General features: G+C 30.2%; 1 protein-coding gene across 4 annotated transcripts in view; it reads left to right on the top strand.

Moving 5' to 3' along the window:
* The first annotated feature begins 1,818 nt into the window (after nucleotides 1-1,818).
* The window catches only part of LOC134714798 (aryl hydrocarbon receptor nuclear translocator homolog), a 33,576-nt gene continuing 19,350 nt past the window's right edge, over nucleotides 1,819-16,044 (top strand). For 2 of the 4 annotated variants that reach the window (XM_063576365.1, XM_063576364.1), the window contains exons 1-3: nucleotides 1,819-1,955; nucleotides 14,257-14,308; nucleotides 15,645-15,716. In XM_063576365.1, coding sequence (XP_063432435.1) covers nucleotides 1,916-1,955; nucleotides 14,257-14,308; nucleotides 15,645-15,716 — 164 coding nt within the window. In that variant the 5' untranslated portion in view covers nucleotides 1,819-1,915. Of the gene's footprint in view, nucleotides 1,956-10,534; nucleotides 10,692-14,256; nucleotides 14,309-15,644; nucleotides 15,717-16,044 lie in introns of those variants that run through there. The other 2 variants (XM_063576362.1, XM_063576363.1) reach the window with 2 other exon arrangements.

Raw genomic sequence — 16,044 nt, 5'->3', positions numbered from 1 at the left:
ATCGGAATTATGATATATGCAACATAGAGTAGATGAGATTTCATTTGATATGCGACAACGCCATGTTTTAGAAAGTTTGAATTTTGCACTTAATAACCCTATCCAACTAATTTTGGAGGTCAGGAATTTCATATTTTAAATGTATATATCATGACCTTTCATTTGATATACAACAACCCTATCTTAAAAGGAAATTTATTATTTGCACTCAGTGACCCCATCCAACCAATTTTTGGGAGACGTCAATTTGAAATTTGAAATGTACGCTTTATGTTCTTTCATTTGATATGCGACAAGTTTATCATCTGAGAAATTTGAATGTTTGCACTAAATTACCCCACCCGTCCCCTGGGATGAAAAGGGGGTTTAAAATTTTATTTTTTAAGTAGAGTTTATTGAGACCTTCAATTTGATATATCAGATGACCCCATTTGACAAAGTGCAAAAAATGATGCAATATCAACGATATAAATAGAAGTTATGAAACTTATAAAGTCAATGCACAACTTGAAAATTTCAAATTGAATTTTGGGTGTTTTTTTTCATGGAATGTTTTTGGTATTTGGTCAAACATATAACTATGTTAACCTCTTCAATTTCTAAAACATTTTAAGTGGTAAGCTCTTGTTAATTCCGAAATACATGCCTCCGCTCGCAAAACTTCAAACTGCATTATCTCTTAAACGACAATAGATATCTCATATGTGTTAAATGATAAATGATCTACAGTTGAAGGACAACATTATAGAAAAAGAATTGAGACAATTTCAAAGTTCACCAAGGTCACAATTAATCATCAAATATGTGATGCAATACCAAACTTGAGAACCGGAAGTCGTAGGGACATGGGACTACCACCATTCAACTCAGGACCACTTGACCGTTTAAATATCATAAGGTCAAGGTCATAGTATACTGTGAAGGTCAAGGTGAAATTTCATCATGACCTGACATTGACCTCAAATTGAAGGTCTTGAATTACTGATCATATTTGCAGTTTATAGTAAGTTGATATATGTTACCTTTAAAAAGATATACACACAATACTTTACTTTTAAGAATCATCCCGTTGTAACTTTTAAACAGACAGTCGGACATTTTTGGACTTATCATATAAAATGTAGAGCTCGTCGAGAGGAACATTTTATACGTTGTATGTATGCAGCAAAGTCTTATCGTATTCCTAATATGTAAGCTTGAACGCTTTATAAAGGTCACATAAATTAAAGATTATTGGTGAAGGTCCCAAGTCTCTACGACTTCTGGTTCTCAAAATACAATTTTTCTAAAATTATGTACAATTTTTCAAGGGGAATAACTCCTTATAAGGGTTAATAACAAAATGATTGTACATGTTCATTAACATTGCCATCTGTTCCTGTACATGTTGTCGTTTTCAAATCTATTCTATCTTTTATACTTCTTGAGAAAAATGCAAAGGAAAGAAATTGTGTCAAGGGGATATAACTCTTATAGGGGACGATGAAATCCTATTCAGCCTCACATGGTAATACATCATGATGATTGAGATCTACATTATGTCAAATTAAGGTCATGATATCTTTAAAACCAACGAGGGGGGCAATATGTTGGAAGAAAAAAAGAAAAAGAAAAAAAAACATTAGAAAAACAATAAGGTCTTTCCTCACGGAGAGGAAAGACCTTAAAAACAGAAATTTAAAAAATACGGAAATGAAACAAAAAATAATAGAGCCTAAAATCTGGCGAGTCTATGGACAAATAATGAATGAAGATGCAAAGTATGTGGACGTCCCGTACAGTGATACTTTGCTGTCGAGTACTATTATCAAATCCAAATCTCGCTCTGAACGAGATATTTCGAGAGTCTTTGTTTCCTGTCAAGTCGTCAACAAATTTATATTAATTTCCATTTTAAGCAGTAAACAGATTTAGCATGGCCTCTTCAACAATATCTCCAGGACCATCAGGATCTGGTTAGTTCAGAAGTTAAAATTATAGCCAAGATAGCTTCAATTACTGATGAACAATTTTGATAATTTTCATAGATCTTGTGGTGTCCCTAACATAAATTCACGACATAAGACATCAGACATGCAAGACAAATTATACATTCTTTCATCTAAACACGATAAAAATAAATCCCTTTCACCTCTGTTTGCTGGACAATCAAACAGTTCTCAAAGTTTAAACTATATAATTTGAAAATATGTATGTTTTGAGAGTAGGTCAGTAACTGATGAAAGAAAATAAAAAATAAATAAATAAATAATAGCACTTCAAGGCACTCAACTCATATACATGTATGTCATTATTTTTATTTGCTTTTGAGTGTTCCATGTGTGTTTATCTGGTTATATAGAGATTTGTCTGTTCACATGTCTGTCACACTTACTCATTATGTATTGAAGACGAATGATTGACAATTAACAGGTACATTCATCTGTAAAAACATCAATGCAGTTTACATCAGGGTGGGAACAACCCCTCTAATGAGGTGTAACTACTCATTGTTATGACTATCCCTTATAGAGGGTGTATAGGAGGGGTCCTGATCCCGAATTCATGGGCTTAAAAACACAAGATCCAGAAATCCCAGGCCTAAAAACATGAAATCCTGAGGTCTCAATATTCGAATAAAGAATTCTGGATCAAAAAAGGGTCAATCCCAAAATTCCAAGCTTAAAAACACTCGATCCAGGAGTCTGGAGAAAGGTCCTATCCCCCCTCCTTAAATGAGGGAAACATTTCAAGTGATAACAAATAGTTTTTTGTTAAAACCATTTCTTGGAAACAAAAGACCACACATTCAGGACTATTTACCATGTATATATTATTTAAAGATTTTTTTCTTAAGAACTCTACATATCTACAGTATCCATGATTTCTGGTATTTTATAAATAGATCTTATTGTCCTGTATACATATATACATGTACCTGTAAGTATTTATATATAGCTAAGGCCATAATAAATAATAGGTTTGTTTGCCCAAACGCTACCTACCCAGAAAAAGCTGCCTACTCAAATTCTTTTATTGTCCTGATTTGAAGAAGTTTTTTTTTTAATCAAATAGGCATGAAGACTAATAAACATCTGATACTTCAATTTCTTTTTGGGAAAAAAAAAAGAAAATGCCTACCTACCTACCCACTGTCCCAACCTTGGGTAGGGTTTGGGCAAACCAAAATATTTTTAAGTGTGGCCTAATAAGACATTTAAACGAGTCTAAATTGAAAACTACGTTCAAACCTATGATTGCGTTGGATAAAAACCGCAATTTTTATACGTGTGCATGTCAAACAAATTTCGTTGTAGAAGGGTCTAAAAACAGCACAAACAACATTTTCCAAAAGACCAAAAAAGTGAAAAAGTATATTTAAACAAAACGCATTTGACTAACAGGTCGAACAACTGATGTTCTTTAACCCTGCTGACTGCCATTGGTGATTGCCAAATAAAATTGTTCACAAGATGTAACAAAATGGATCTATATATATATATTTAATATGACACAGAAAAAAAAATTGTTAACATGTGGCCACAATGTTGTGCCACAAACATTCGGTGTCAATATTTCTTTAGTACACCAGATCTATATTTCGACGATATATGTCTCTTCAGTGATGTTAGGGATCGAAATGGTATTTGGAAGGCAATATAATTTACTCTCAATTTAAGATTGACTCTTGAATTTAAGAGTTAATATAGGATGAACGGATCATATAAACCGGAGGGAAAATATGATACATGCCCAAACAAAAAATATAAACGAGTCTAAATTGAAAACTACGTTATATATATAGTTACAATGTAGGATACTATAGCTACTGGCCTATTTCTTATAAACTTTTAAATATTAATACAAAGATAAACATCTCTCCTTATTTAAACTCTTGAAATATGATATCTTTCTAAAAATCCATAGTTAACTTGTAGGAGTACATGATGAAACTTATTGGGTTCAAAATAATTTCTGTTTACTATACATGTAGTGTTTGGTAAAATTTAAAGTCCTTATACTCATGTTTCAAAGATAAAGTTTCTCATGCATTGTACAAGTTTGACAGGATTGCATCTCTTTATTAGTAGATACTTAGTCAGCTTTAAGTGGTACATGTCATGTACAGCTTACTTAGCTCTGAAAGAACTTTTTTATCTCTGAAAAAAAGCTCAGTCAGCTAAAAGCTCAGTCAGCTAACAAGCTGCCTTGTAATACAAAAGTCCTGGGTTAGAGTCTTAAAGTAGAAGATGATTTTGTAAGTTTAATCATGCTCTTCAGTTACAGTGTTAATTCAGCACCCAACTAAACAACCTGCAGTGGTAAGAGAAGAATTTTAGCTAGTTTATATGTGTGAGAGTCATGGAATGATTCACTCTGCACCAAAATCTTTTCCTAAATACTGCTAGACCAAAGACCAATATTCCAATATTTTTATGCCATGTTTATAAAAATGGGCATCTTGTTTTTCAGTTGTAACTTCCGTCTATTCATCTGTCTATTAAGGTTCAGGTTAAAGTGTTTGGTCAAGGTATTTTTGATGAAGTTGAAATCTAGTCAACTTGAAGCTTAGTACACATGCATGTTGTCACAGTCATATCTTTCTTATTTTTATATTATAATAATTAAAATTGACAACAACACAAATTGTTGTTGTCAATTTAAAAAAAAATGTGTTGTTGTCAATTTTAATTATTATTTAAGGATTGCATTCATTTGCATGATTTGACAACCCGGCATACCAAGGTATCCACTTCAGGGACTCTACCAAAACGATTTCACAGGCGTTGGTTCACCTCGCGGAATTTAATTTATTTTTATATTGTTTAATGCCAAATTAGAGATTTGACCCTAATTTCATGGTCCACTGAACATAGAAAATGATTGTTCGAATGGAGCATCCATTTACTATGGACACATTCTTGTTCTTCTGTGTCTAAAAAAAATATTTCAAAAACTTACTAGTTCTAGTAAAATTTTACTAGCCTGGGGTGAAGGACTTGTTTCTTAAGGTACAGACTGGGGTGAAGGACTTGTTTCTTAAGGTACAGACTGATGACAGGATTGCTTCTCATCATTAATAGGTACTTAATCAGCCATTAGTGGTGAAGCTTATTATAAGGAAGTACTCTTTGATGTATAGAAAGGGCAGATTTGATTATATGCCTATTACTTCCCTTAGAAAATAAGATGTAAAAAAATGATGTATTTGTTTCTAAGAAAAGACATTTATAAAATCTTGATAATAAAAAAAATGCAAATCAGGTTGATTTAATAATCTAACATTAGGTATTGATTCAAACAGTGCATTTATGCATTGCCCCTCTCTAGAAAATTTGAAATAAAAATCCAATAAAAGATATTGTAACACTTAATATACAGCATCCATCAAAAACTCCTCTCTTCTTAGTATGATTGAAATATATTTAAAAAAAAAAAAAAAAGCCTCAAAAAACGAAAATTTCTCTATCTTAGAACACCAGAATATGGCATAATATAAATTTCATGATGATATTATGGAAATGAAAATTCCCCTAGGTCATGTAGGTAACCCTTCAATATTACATGTATCTAAAATCAATAAGCAAGCCTTAATAACTGGAAGAGTGAGAGCAATAGGATTCATACATGTATATGTTTGAAATAGAAATGAGGCAAAAACAGCCATTTACAGGTAAGTTTTAAGCGACGAAGACCTTAGATTTTATTTGGTCGTTTTATATTTTGGTTCCAGAGTTACTTTTTGTTGTTATTTCTTTGGTTGATAAAATGTAAAGATAAAGAAATTTGAAACTGTGATTGAACATGATGAGTACCGTATCAAATTGCAATAAATAAGTAATTGTTTACCCAATTTATAGACCTACATGTCTGTACATAGACAAATGTGTTAAGCTCATTTTATCTGCAAAAAATATTGCTATACATGTATATATCTTCTTTGTCCCCCATCATGTTTTAATGAATGGGACACCAACAGCTGATCTCAAATTATGAATACAACTCTTCTCATCTTTCCAACAGTGATTTAATTGACTTTAATTTTTCTCAATTCCTTGCACACTTCTCTATGATCTGTTAATTTTTATACCCCAACTTGGCCAAAGGAGATTAAGTTTTACTCTGGTCTGTGTTTACATCTGTCAGTCCTCAACATACATCCCAAAATAAGTTCCTGTTATCTCACTTAAGTTCGCCTCCACAAAATGGAAGGAAATATATATACACAATATTTTTTACCACAAAAACACAGATCATAACAAATTTGGGTAGCATCACATTTACCTGCTTGAGTTATGTCCCTTTATAACCATGTAAGTACGCAGAAGCATCATCTGTGTCATGGGACACATTCCACATTTATTTTATTCATCAAACTTTAAAAAAAAATTGGCTAAAATTAGGGCTGTCATACACCATTGTACACTTACTATTTTAATGTAAGGAGAGACTGATCAGAATCTCTTTTACTAGTAAATCCAATAAAAAATTTGCATGGTCTAAAATAAGATTTTGTACTTTTCCTCCCTACTGAAACAAATTCTCATTCTTTTATAACATATTATAATGCTACTACGATTATTAAATGATTTATACAGGCCAGTTATATTGAAATGTCAGGCAAAAAAGCAAATTTTTAAACATTTGAATAGAACATAAGGTTTATGAAACATGAAAGCAGTTTCCTGTGAAAAGCCACCAGATTTATATAAAAAGGATAAAAATAATTATACAAAGAACAAACGTTCAAGTATATTTGATTAATTTTGATTTGTTACTAACTATGTTGGGCTAATAAACTAAAGAATAAGAAATGTAACACAAGTATTTTATTTTTTTGTAGTTATATTTTCTTATTCAAAATAGCCTTGAAATATTGATTGATTGATTGTTGGTGTTTTAACACCACTTTTAAGGAGTCAAGTGCACCTGCAAGGGCGGGGTGTCTTGAAATAAGAAATGGACAAAAGGGTTTACTAAAAGGTCGTACTTATACAAGATATATATATATACAAAACTATGCATGATGTAATTATAGATTATCGTTGATCATCTCAACGAGATTGATTTTTCTCGCTTGAGCTGGTACAGCGAAAGTGAGAAAAGCAAGCGAGTTGAGATGACCAATGATAATCTATTTATCGCTATTTTACCTATGACGACGTTGTCAATTTCATCATGTTCATGTCAATTTCGTTAGCAACGCCACGTGGCCTCCTTAGTTTCTAGTGATAATTATTCCATCTCAAGCGAGTAGCATGATATGAAAATTATCACAAAAAAAGATCAAACGAAAAATGCACAAAATAGCGATAATTACAAATACAAATGTATAAGTTACATATATATAGATGTCCAACATCTATCTGTATGTAAGTTACATATATCATGATATATAGAAGTCCAATATCTACATTGTACCTGTAATAATCAATGTGTTTGTGATGGATAGGTGTTATATGAGAAGTATTTCTAGACTAGTATAAATATGATAGATCATAAAATATCACCAATGCCTACTAACATGACTAATCAATAATCTTGCTGAGTGTTATAAAAATCACATTATTTCTTGTTTATATTACACAGTTTTTATTTCAATTAAAGATTGTATCCCTAAGTCACTGTTCCATAAATTTTCCAAAACTTATATAATAAAATGTATTGTGTTGATGTTGGTGTTGGCTAATTTTTGTTAGTTTGAAATATGAAATACTGTTGTTTTTACAGACAATTTGTTTCTACTTTTTGGGATATGATTGCTTTCAAGCAATCTGTAGACTTTTACTATTGACTCAGGGCAATGCCCTCTGACATGTCAACAGTTTTATTCTAAACATTAAGGAACATCTCAGATTCTTAATATTGTCCTGCTTAAAAGGGTAAAAACAAACAAAAGGATTGAATTCATACTATATTTAATCCATACCAATAATTTGTTGATTTATTTACTTATAAGTATTAATATCATCTTGTAGTTCTACACTTTTTGATATTTTTACAGATTCAGATTCAATAGTTTATTAAAGTCTCACCACATACAACATGATTAAAACAAGATACAATTATAAAATTAATTATACAGTAAACATAGTTAAAACAATTAAATACATGTATGTGCCATTCTTAAAAGAATTATGAGAGACTATTAAAATACAAATAATACTTATTCATTTTATAAAATACTAATATTACAATTGTAAGTGACTTATTTCTTCAAACAACTAATTGACAGTCAAACAAACATCAAAAGTAATGAAGTAATCAATTTAATTTTGAAAAATTCAGGTAAAATGTATTGTATGTTTGTGTATGTCATTGCAGTTCCTCTGAAATTACATGACAAAAATGTAGTAGAGAATACAGAATAACTATGTAGCATATTGATAGGACATTATTACGACTTTTTTGTTGCTAACATTACATTTGACAGACTTTTTTTTTGCTAACATAATATTTGACGGACTTTTTTTGTTGCTAACATAGATTTGACGGACATTATTGTTGCTAACATAAAATTTGACGGACAAAAAAGTGTTGCTAACATAAGATATTGACGGACTTGTTGCTAACATAAGATTGTGCTAACATAAATAAATTTGACAGACAATATACATTTGTATATTTGAGATTTTTAACCAACATTGGAGATCTTATCCTAGTTGAAAGTCATATTAAGAACTTCTGCAAAATTACGCTGCCTGAAATTTAAAAAGATTTCAACCCAGGACAGATAACTCTAATTTGTAGCACATCCAAATGTTGCTAACATAAAATGACAAGTTTGACAGAAAATATGTTAGCAACAGAATTGATAAAACTATTTATTAAATAAAGTAAATTGAAAGATCCAAAATGTGTATGTTTAATGTACATTATGAAAAACAATTTTAACAGGCTTATATAAGTACCTACAATGATGTGGCAAGATTTTATGAACCTGTTGCTATCATAACATTTATTGACAGACGAGCATCTAATAAGTAAGGTATTTGAAATTGAATAAAATATATACCACAGATGTTTTTAACAAAAGAAAAGCAAAAGATTTTGAAACAGGGATGTTTGAATAATCAAAATACACTAATAAAAACCATTATACCAGTGTCAACTTAAAGCATCGTAAAACATGAACCTTGTGTCAAAAAATGGGAAGTAATTTCCGTCTAACATTTCACATTTTTCAACTTGTTTTGATCATTTCTACTTTTATTAAAAACAATCATATCCAATAATTGGTTTTCTTGCTTTATATAACATTACTATTCAATAAGACATTCACACATTATCATTCAAATAACAGTTAGTATTATTTTTCTTAATTTGTTCTTTTTGACGGAAATTTTCATTTCTTTTTGGAATCTGCATCTCACATAAGTTTGCTGTTAGACACAAGATTTACTTGAAACCTTGACCAATATTTGTTTGCATAAATAATGACAATAAGTTCTATTTCTTTGCTATTAATAATATTCTTGAAAGTGTTAATGGATTTAAAAAAAAAAAAAAAATATTAAAAAAAAAGTGTTCATTACTTAAACTATACTAATTAATTACTTACCAAAGTCTCTGTTGTCATAATTAATTCGAAATAGAGTAGTCAAAATTAACATGTTGATTTCATGCGTTTCTATTTCCTCCATTTAAAGTAATCTAGAGGTTGTTTTTCATAGCAGCATTAGCAGCAGCTTACATGGCTTATCCAAATCTGCATTACTGTTTCAAATGTTGGCTATCAAATAATGCCATTTGTTGAATAATAAAAAAAATAATTTACATTTGCAAGGTTATGCAATAAAAATTAGATAAATTATATACATGTATGTAACACGCTTTTGGAAATTGAATATGTTTGTTCTAATGAAATGAAGATTTAATTATTTCAATGAACTTGACCCATTAATTAAACATTTGACATGACATGAGTAAATTTCCCTGACATTTATGCCATTTACTGCACACGACAAGGTAAAAAATCTTGTAGCAAAGTTAAATGTACATCATGAAATATGTTACAAACGTAAATTGTAAGGAGAAGTGCAAGCAGTAGTTAAAAATTCCTCCTTTTGGCATTATTATATTTGTAGTGTGTTCACATGTAGAAAGGATTATGAATCTTAACACCTTAGTTTGAAATTTTGTGGATTTTCATATTTCAATTGGCAAAGATCGTGATGTGTCTAATTCCTGAAGAGCATTTCCTTATAATTGTGTAGGCTGTACAGAGAGAAATTTTTATATATATTAACAGTCCCAGAGGGAATTAAAAAAATGTGTATGAGATTGGAGCAAATATGATTTATACATAATCAATACTTACTATTTTCTTCTTCTTTTTTATATGATTAGTATTATATGAAAATATGTACAACTGAAGTTAAATTTGAAAAAAAATCTATGAAAGACAAAATATAGCACTAAATGACAAAATGGAAGCTTAATGTAGATTATCTGTAACTGGATAATAATCTGATACAGCTTATGTGTTTCAATCCTAAAAACACCTAAGCTTAATCCACATATTTATGCAAACGCTAAAACACTTTGCGTTAGGTTTTGCATTTAATTAGAAATAAAAATTGATGAAAACAAGATGGATTATTCAAGAGGAAGTTACCCAGGTTACGAACAGACACCTCAAAATTCCCAGATGTACTTGCCTCAGCAATATGGACCTCCTTCCCATCCATCTTTTGGAAGAGTATTTTATGGTTTGTAAAAGATTTTTTTATATTGTCTTTTTCAATATTTTATCTATCTGTAACGAGTGATTGACTTTTACAGCTTTATTGTTTATGGTTATTTTAGGCCTGGATACTGAAAAATGTAAATATAGTGATACATGAAACAAAGATGGCTTTTATTTTTTTTTTGTTAATCCCTGTTTCATTGGCAGTTATTAAGAGTTAATTTTCCAATGTTTTTATTGAAAAAGATCACCATGGAAAATTTAAAACAAAAGTAAGAATATTTGTCGTGTATTGGAAAAGGCAAGCATAATTAGTGACTAAAAAAAATCATTTTCTACTCCAGCAGATAATTTATTTTTACTCGTCTTTGAGTGGACCAAGACAGTGGATTAATTCTTTTTCATGAATACATGTACCAATTTTCGTGCATAAATCAATATTTTGATATATTTCAAACGATTGGAAATTATTTTTTTAATGCCCCATTTATGGGCATTATGTTTTTTGGTCTGTGTGTTTGTTCGTCCGTCTGTTTGTCTGTCCGTCCGTCCTTCCCGCTTCAGGTTAAATATTTGGTCAAGGTAGTTTTTGAGAAGTTGAATTCCAATCAACTAGAAACTTAGTAAGCATGTTCCCTTTGATATGGTCTTTCTAATTTAAATGCCAAACTAGAGATTTTACCCCATTTTCACGGTCCATTGAACATAGAAATGTTACCGGAAACACAGATAATTTTTTTTAGGCCATAGGTAAAAAATATCATAAGTGGAGACCTGTTTCAAATTTATTTATATTCAATGAGTTATTTGGTCGAGAAAACTTCTGCTATCTGTCGATTGTTATATTCCTTGAATGGAACATTTCTACGAAAATTGAATCAATACAATGCTACATGTATGTTGTTTTTTTCTCTTCCACAAAAATAAACTTATTTTGATAAAAAACAATGTTTGTCTCATTTGACAAAACTGTATGTAGTAACAAGTATTTATGTTGAAAATGGTCTTTTTGTCTTGATCTTACAGTAAGATATAAATGTAGAACATGTTTAATTAGATGTTAATGACCATGTAAAATGAAATGACAATTTAATGTTATGTTATGACAAATAGCATCATGTTATATACTAAATATAATTGTCTGTAATCACACCTCCACTGGAGGACATTCAGTACACAAAACGGAATAAATATCACAAACATCAGGCTTTTGGCATCTGAGTCAGTGGAATAAATATCACAAACATCAGGCTTTTGGCATCTGAGTCAGTGGAATAAATATCACAAACATGAGATACTGTATGTCAATGAAGGGTGCAAATAAAAGACATATAGGAAATTTTCAGTCAACTTATTTAAAAGTTAACCATGAGTTATGTAATTGCACTAAAACTATGGTTGCAACTCCCTCAGGCAAAAGTTAACCTAAGACTGTTTTGGATGTACCATTTATAATAATATATTTTTATTAATGATTGGCTTTCTAAACTATGGTCTTGAGGAGACATGATAAAATATTATTCACAAAAAAATAATGTTTTTTTTTCATGTTTAAGCACCATTATTCTTAAAAGATTTGTTTTTGAATTTGTGAATTTTTTTAAACACACCAAAAAGCGTATGATGAAATAAAACTTTATTAACGTGATTAAGTAAACCTACTTATTTTCTGCAGATGTTTGAAGATTGCCTTAAAATACGAATAACGGATCTTTATATGCAGTTAATCAGAAAGTTGTTTTTTTCAAAATTCAACAACAAAAGCAGTTATTGTTTGTCTAAGTTGTCCTTCATGCAGATCTGGGATTATCAGTCCATGCTAGACTTCCTGAAAGCTATCAATAAAGGTGTACCTATAGATATAAAAGTTGACCTGTCATGTGGAAACACAAACAAATATGACATCTATTATTCAAAATGAGCCATTATGAAATTGCTAATTCGTGTGAAATTGAGAAATTTATTAAAGATTAATTAATAGATTTTTCATGTTGTATTAAATATGACATCATTTAATGTTCGATAGTAAAAACCTCACATTTATTTCTGACTTTACAATCCTTCAAATTTTTAATAACAGTGAAAATAAAATGAACGAAATATTCTTGCATGTGATTGGTGTTGTGTAATAGACCATGTATTTACTCTCTGAAAGCAGAGCTGTTTCTGTAGGCTCTCTCTGACCAGTTCAACTTAACAAAATTATCAAAAGTGTAGTACAAGTATTTAAAATGAGTGTTTCTTCATCTGAAAAGCTAATATGCTGAACATACAAACTGCTAGATAACGTCGTACATTTTGTAGTTTAATTGCCATTGGGTATTTATTCTAATGTATTGTGATACAAATCGTGTCTATGCATTTATAATTTAGGTTGCATCTTATCTATCATATAAATATACTGCATAGGAAAAGTGAATTACAAATTACATAATTATTTTTTTATGTTTTAACTTAATGTACACAATATATCATTGAACTTAATTTATTTAAAATTATGAAAAATAAAACCATAAATAGAAACCTCCTGACTGGGTTCATACTTTTACTAATGGATTTGACCACAATGACTTGCACCCATTGTAAGGGACATTGTTAAATATAAAAGGGCAGTATATATACACAGTGGAATACTAACTAACTTTTTTAGCTTTTTCACACTGTGCAATCAGGAACAAGACATTATAATCTTGTAGTTCATGTCTGAATTGTCAGAATAGCATTACCTTTATAGTATATGTTCTAAATAGATGCACTAATTCTTGAATAACACTTCACTTGTGAAATATAACAGTAATTGTTCCTCACAGAATAAAGGGTATTAAACATTTGTTTGAACAGGAACAGATATTACAGCATTGTCTTCAAGTTTTTTGATGAACTTCCTGATCTGATAACTTAAAGTCAGGATACTTCCACTCGAATTTTGACCAATATGCATTTTAATTATAATTTATTCTACTTTTAGCCCACTTATAAGCTATTGCCTTCACATTCAACAGTGTCCATGATCTTTATGCATCCATACTTCATTGTACATAAATTATTTGGGTCTTCTTTGGGTTCCACTAGTCTGACAGATTGTTAACAGCTTGGCAGAAGTATTCAAATAAGGTCCTTTTTACAACAGATGTGACCTTGAGAGGTCATATCATGTTATGGTCCTGCAGAAATTTCTATGTGCTTCTGACTGATAACTGAACATATTTCGTATAAATTAATACACAAATATTATTGAGTGCAAAATAACATTCCTTATGGATTGTTAGTAAAACTAATTTCTTCAATTAATAGTCGTGAACATTTTTTTAAGAACATAAATAAATGATATGAAAATGTTATGTTGTGAGAAATATATATAGCAGTAACAAATGATAAAAACTGAAAATTTGTGTTAACGCATGCGAAAGATATTCTCGAGAGATGATCTACTACATATATATATACAAATGTACATACATGTAGCTCAGGCATTGCAGAGGTATACAAGTAAAGGTTAACATTTGAATCAAATACAGATTGCCTTTGGAAAATGTTGGGAGAATGTTTATTTCTGAAATAGTAATTAAGATTTTTTTTTTTTAAAGGAGATGGAGGCAAGGGAGGCAACAGAAAAAGAAAAGGCGTTAATCATAAAGAGTAAGTTTTATACATTACAATGAGACACCATGTAGAATGTTAAAAAATGAGTTATGCCTCGTTCACATGTACATTTAATTCGAATTGAATGAGAATCGAATTTGTTAATTGCGTTCACACACAATTCTTTTTTTTCGATTTGAATTGATTCAAATTGGCTAATTAGAATTAATTAATTCGCATTAGAAATAAGTTTTTTGTTAATACGAATTAAAAGTTAAAGTTGTTAGGACAGTAAAGCGAATTTGACGCCCATTGTTATTCGAATTAGAATCGACATTAGGAAGTTAAACCTTTTGAATGCAAATTAAACTAATTGGAATTGGTTAAGGTCAAGGAACAGTAAATGGGCTATGTCACAGATTTCAGTAAAATTTTGCATACAACTCTGGCTCGATGAACTTCAACTGAAAATCGAAAATATAATGCATTTATCTCAATTATCGTTTGAAATATTACTGATTGAATTCTTACAAAATGGGTGAACATTTGTATAGAAAGCACATAAAATCGTCGAAAACCCTTGTAAAATTTGTCTTAAAATCGCCAAATCTCTAATTCTACTCCATAGATTTTTCTTAAAAAACTATATGTTATTGATACATAAATTTCCGTTATAATGATTCAAAATAACGATAAAGAAATCAATCTGCATTTTTTCAGATAATAAAAGAGATAAAAGTATTATTTTTTCGATTTTCAGTTGTAGTTCAACGAGCCAAGGTTGTATGCAAATTTTTAGCAAAATCTGCGACGTAGCCCATTTCCTTGACCTTAATGCAAATCAAATTCAAATTACCTGTGAACTCAGCATTACTCACTAAGATTAGCATCTCATCTTAAAGAGTAAGTTTTACACATCACAATCGAGACCCCATATATAATAAGAATGTTAAAAAATAAGTTTTACTCACGAAGAGAAGTATCTCATCATAAAGAGTAAGTTTTACACATCACAAGAAGAATAGGTTTCAAATCTAAATATCTTAATTTGGAAGAAAGGGTAACATTTTTCTATAAGTACACATGGTTTTTTAATAGTTTGCCTATTCAAGAGCTTTTAGTCTTTCCATTATCAATGTTCCTAATCTTGTTTGAATACCTTTCTCTTATCTGATCCACGGTGGTCTGTGTACGAAAGAAAGATGTAATGAAAATATGCTTTCCACCCATATACGTAAAATGATTTGTTTTATGTTCCATTTACAAGATTGGATAAATCATTGGATAAATCATGCTCTTTTTATCAGGTACTCTAGCTATAGTATAAACAAAGTTCAGCTTTTAAATATAACTTCATTAACAATATTTGCTGAAAATTGAATTTGTTTTACAGTTCTGATGATGAAGATAGCCAGCAAAGCACACCATATAACCAGGAACAAATTGACAAAGAAAAGTTTGCTAGGTTTGTTATTTTCAAACACAGAAAGTTTGGGCTTTATGTTTTACTAAAGATGCTAAACAGGAGGTCTTTTTAATACATTATACATTTCTTTTTAAGAATATAGGTTAAGTTTTTTATGCCTCACCTACTATAATAGAGGGGCATTATGTTTTCTGGTCTGTGCGTCCGTTTGTCTGTTCGTCTGTTTGTTCGTCTGTCCAGTTTCAGGTTTAAAGTTTTTGGTCGAGGTTGTTTTTGATGAATTTAAAGTCCAATCAACCTGAAACTTAGTATATATGTTACTTATGATATGATCTTTCTAATTTTAATGTCAAATTAGAGTTCTGAC

Source organism: Mytilus trossulus, chromosome 4, assembly GCF_036588685.1.
Source record: "Mytilus trossulus isolate FHL-02 chromosome 4, PNRI_Mtr1.1.1.hap1, whole genome shotgun sequence".
Taxonomy (NCBI): Eukaryota; Metazoa; Mollusca; class Bivalvia; order Mytilida; family Mytilidae; genus Mytilus; species Mytilus trossulus.
Note: the sequence above shows the minus strand (reverse complement) of the source record. Positions and strands in the feature narration are given on the sequence as shown.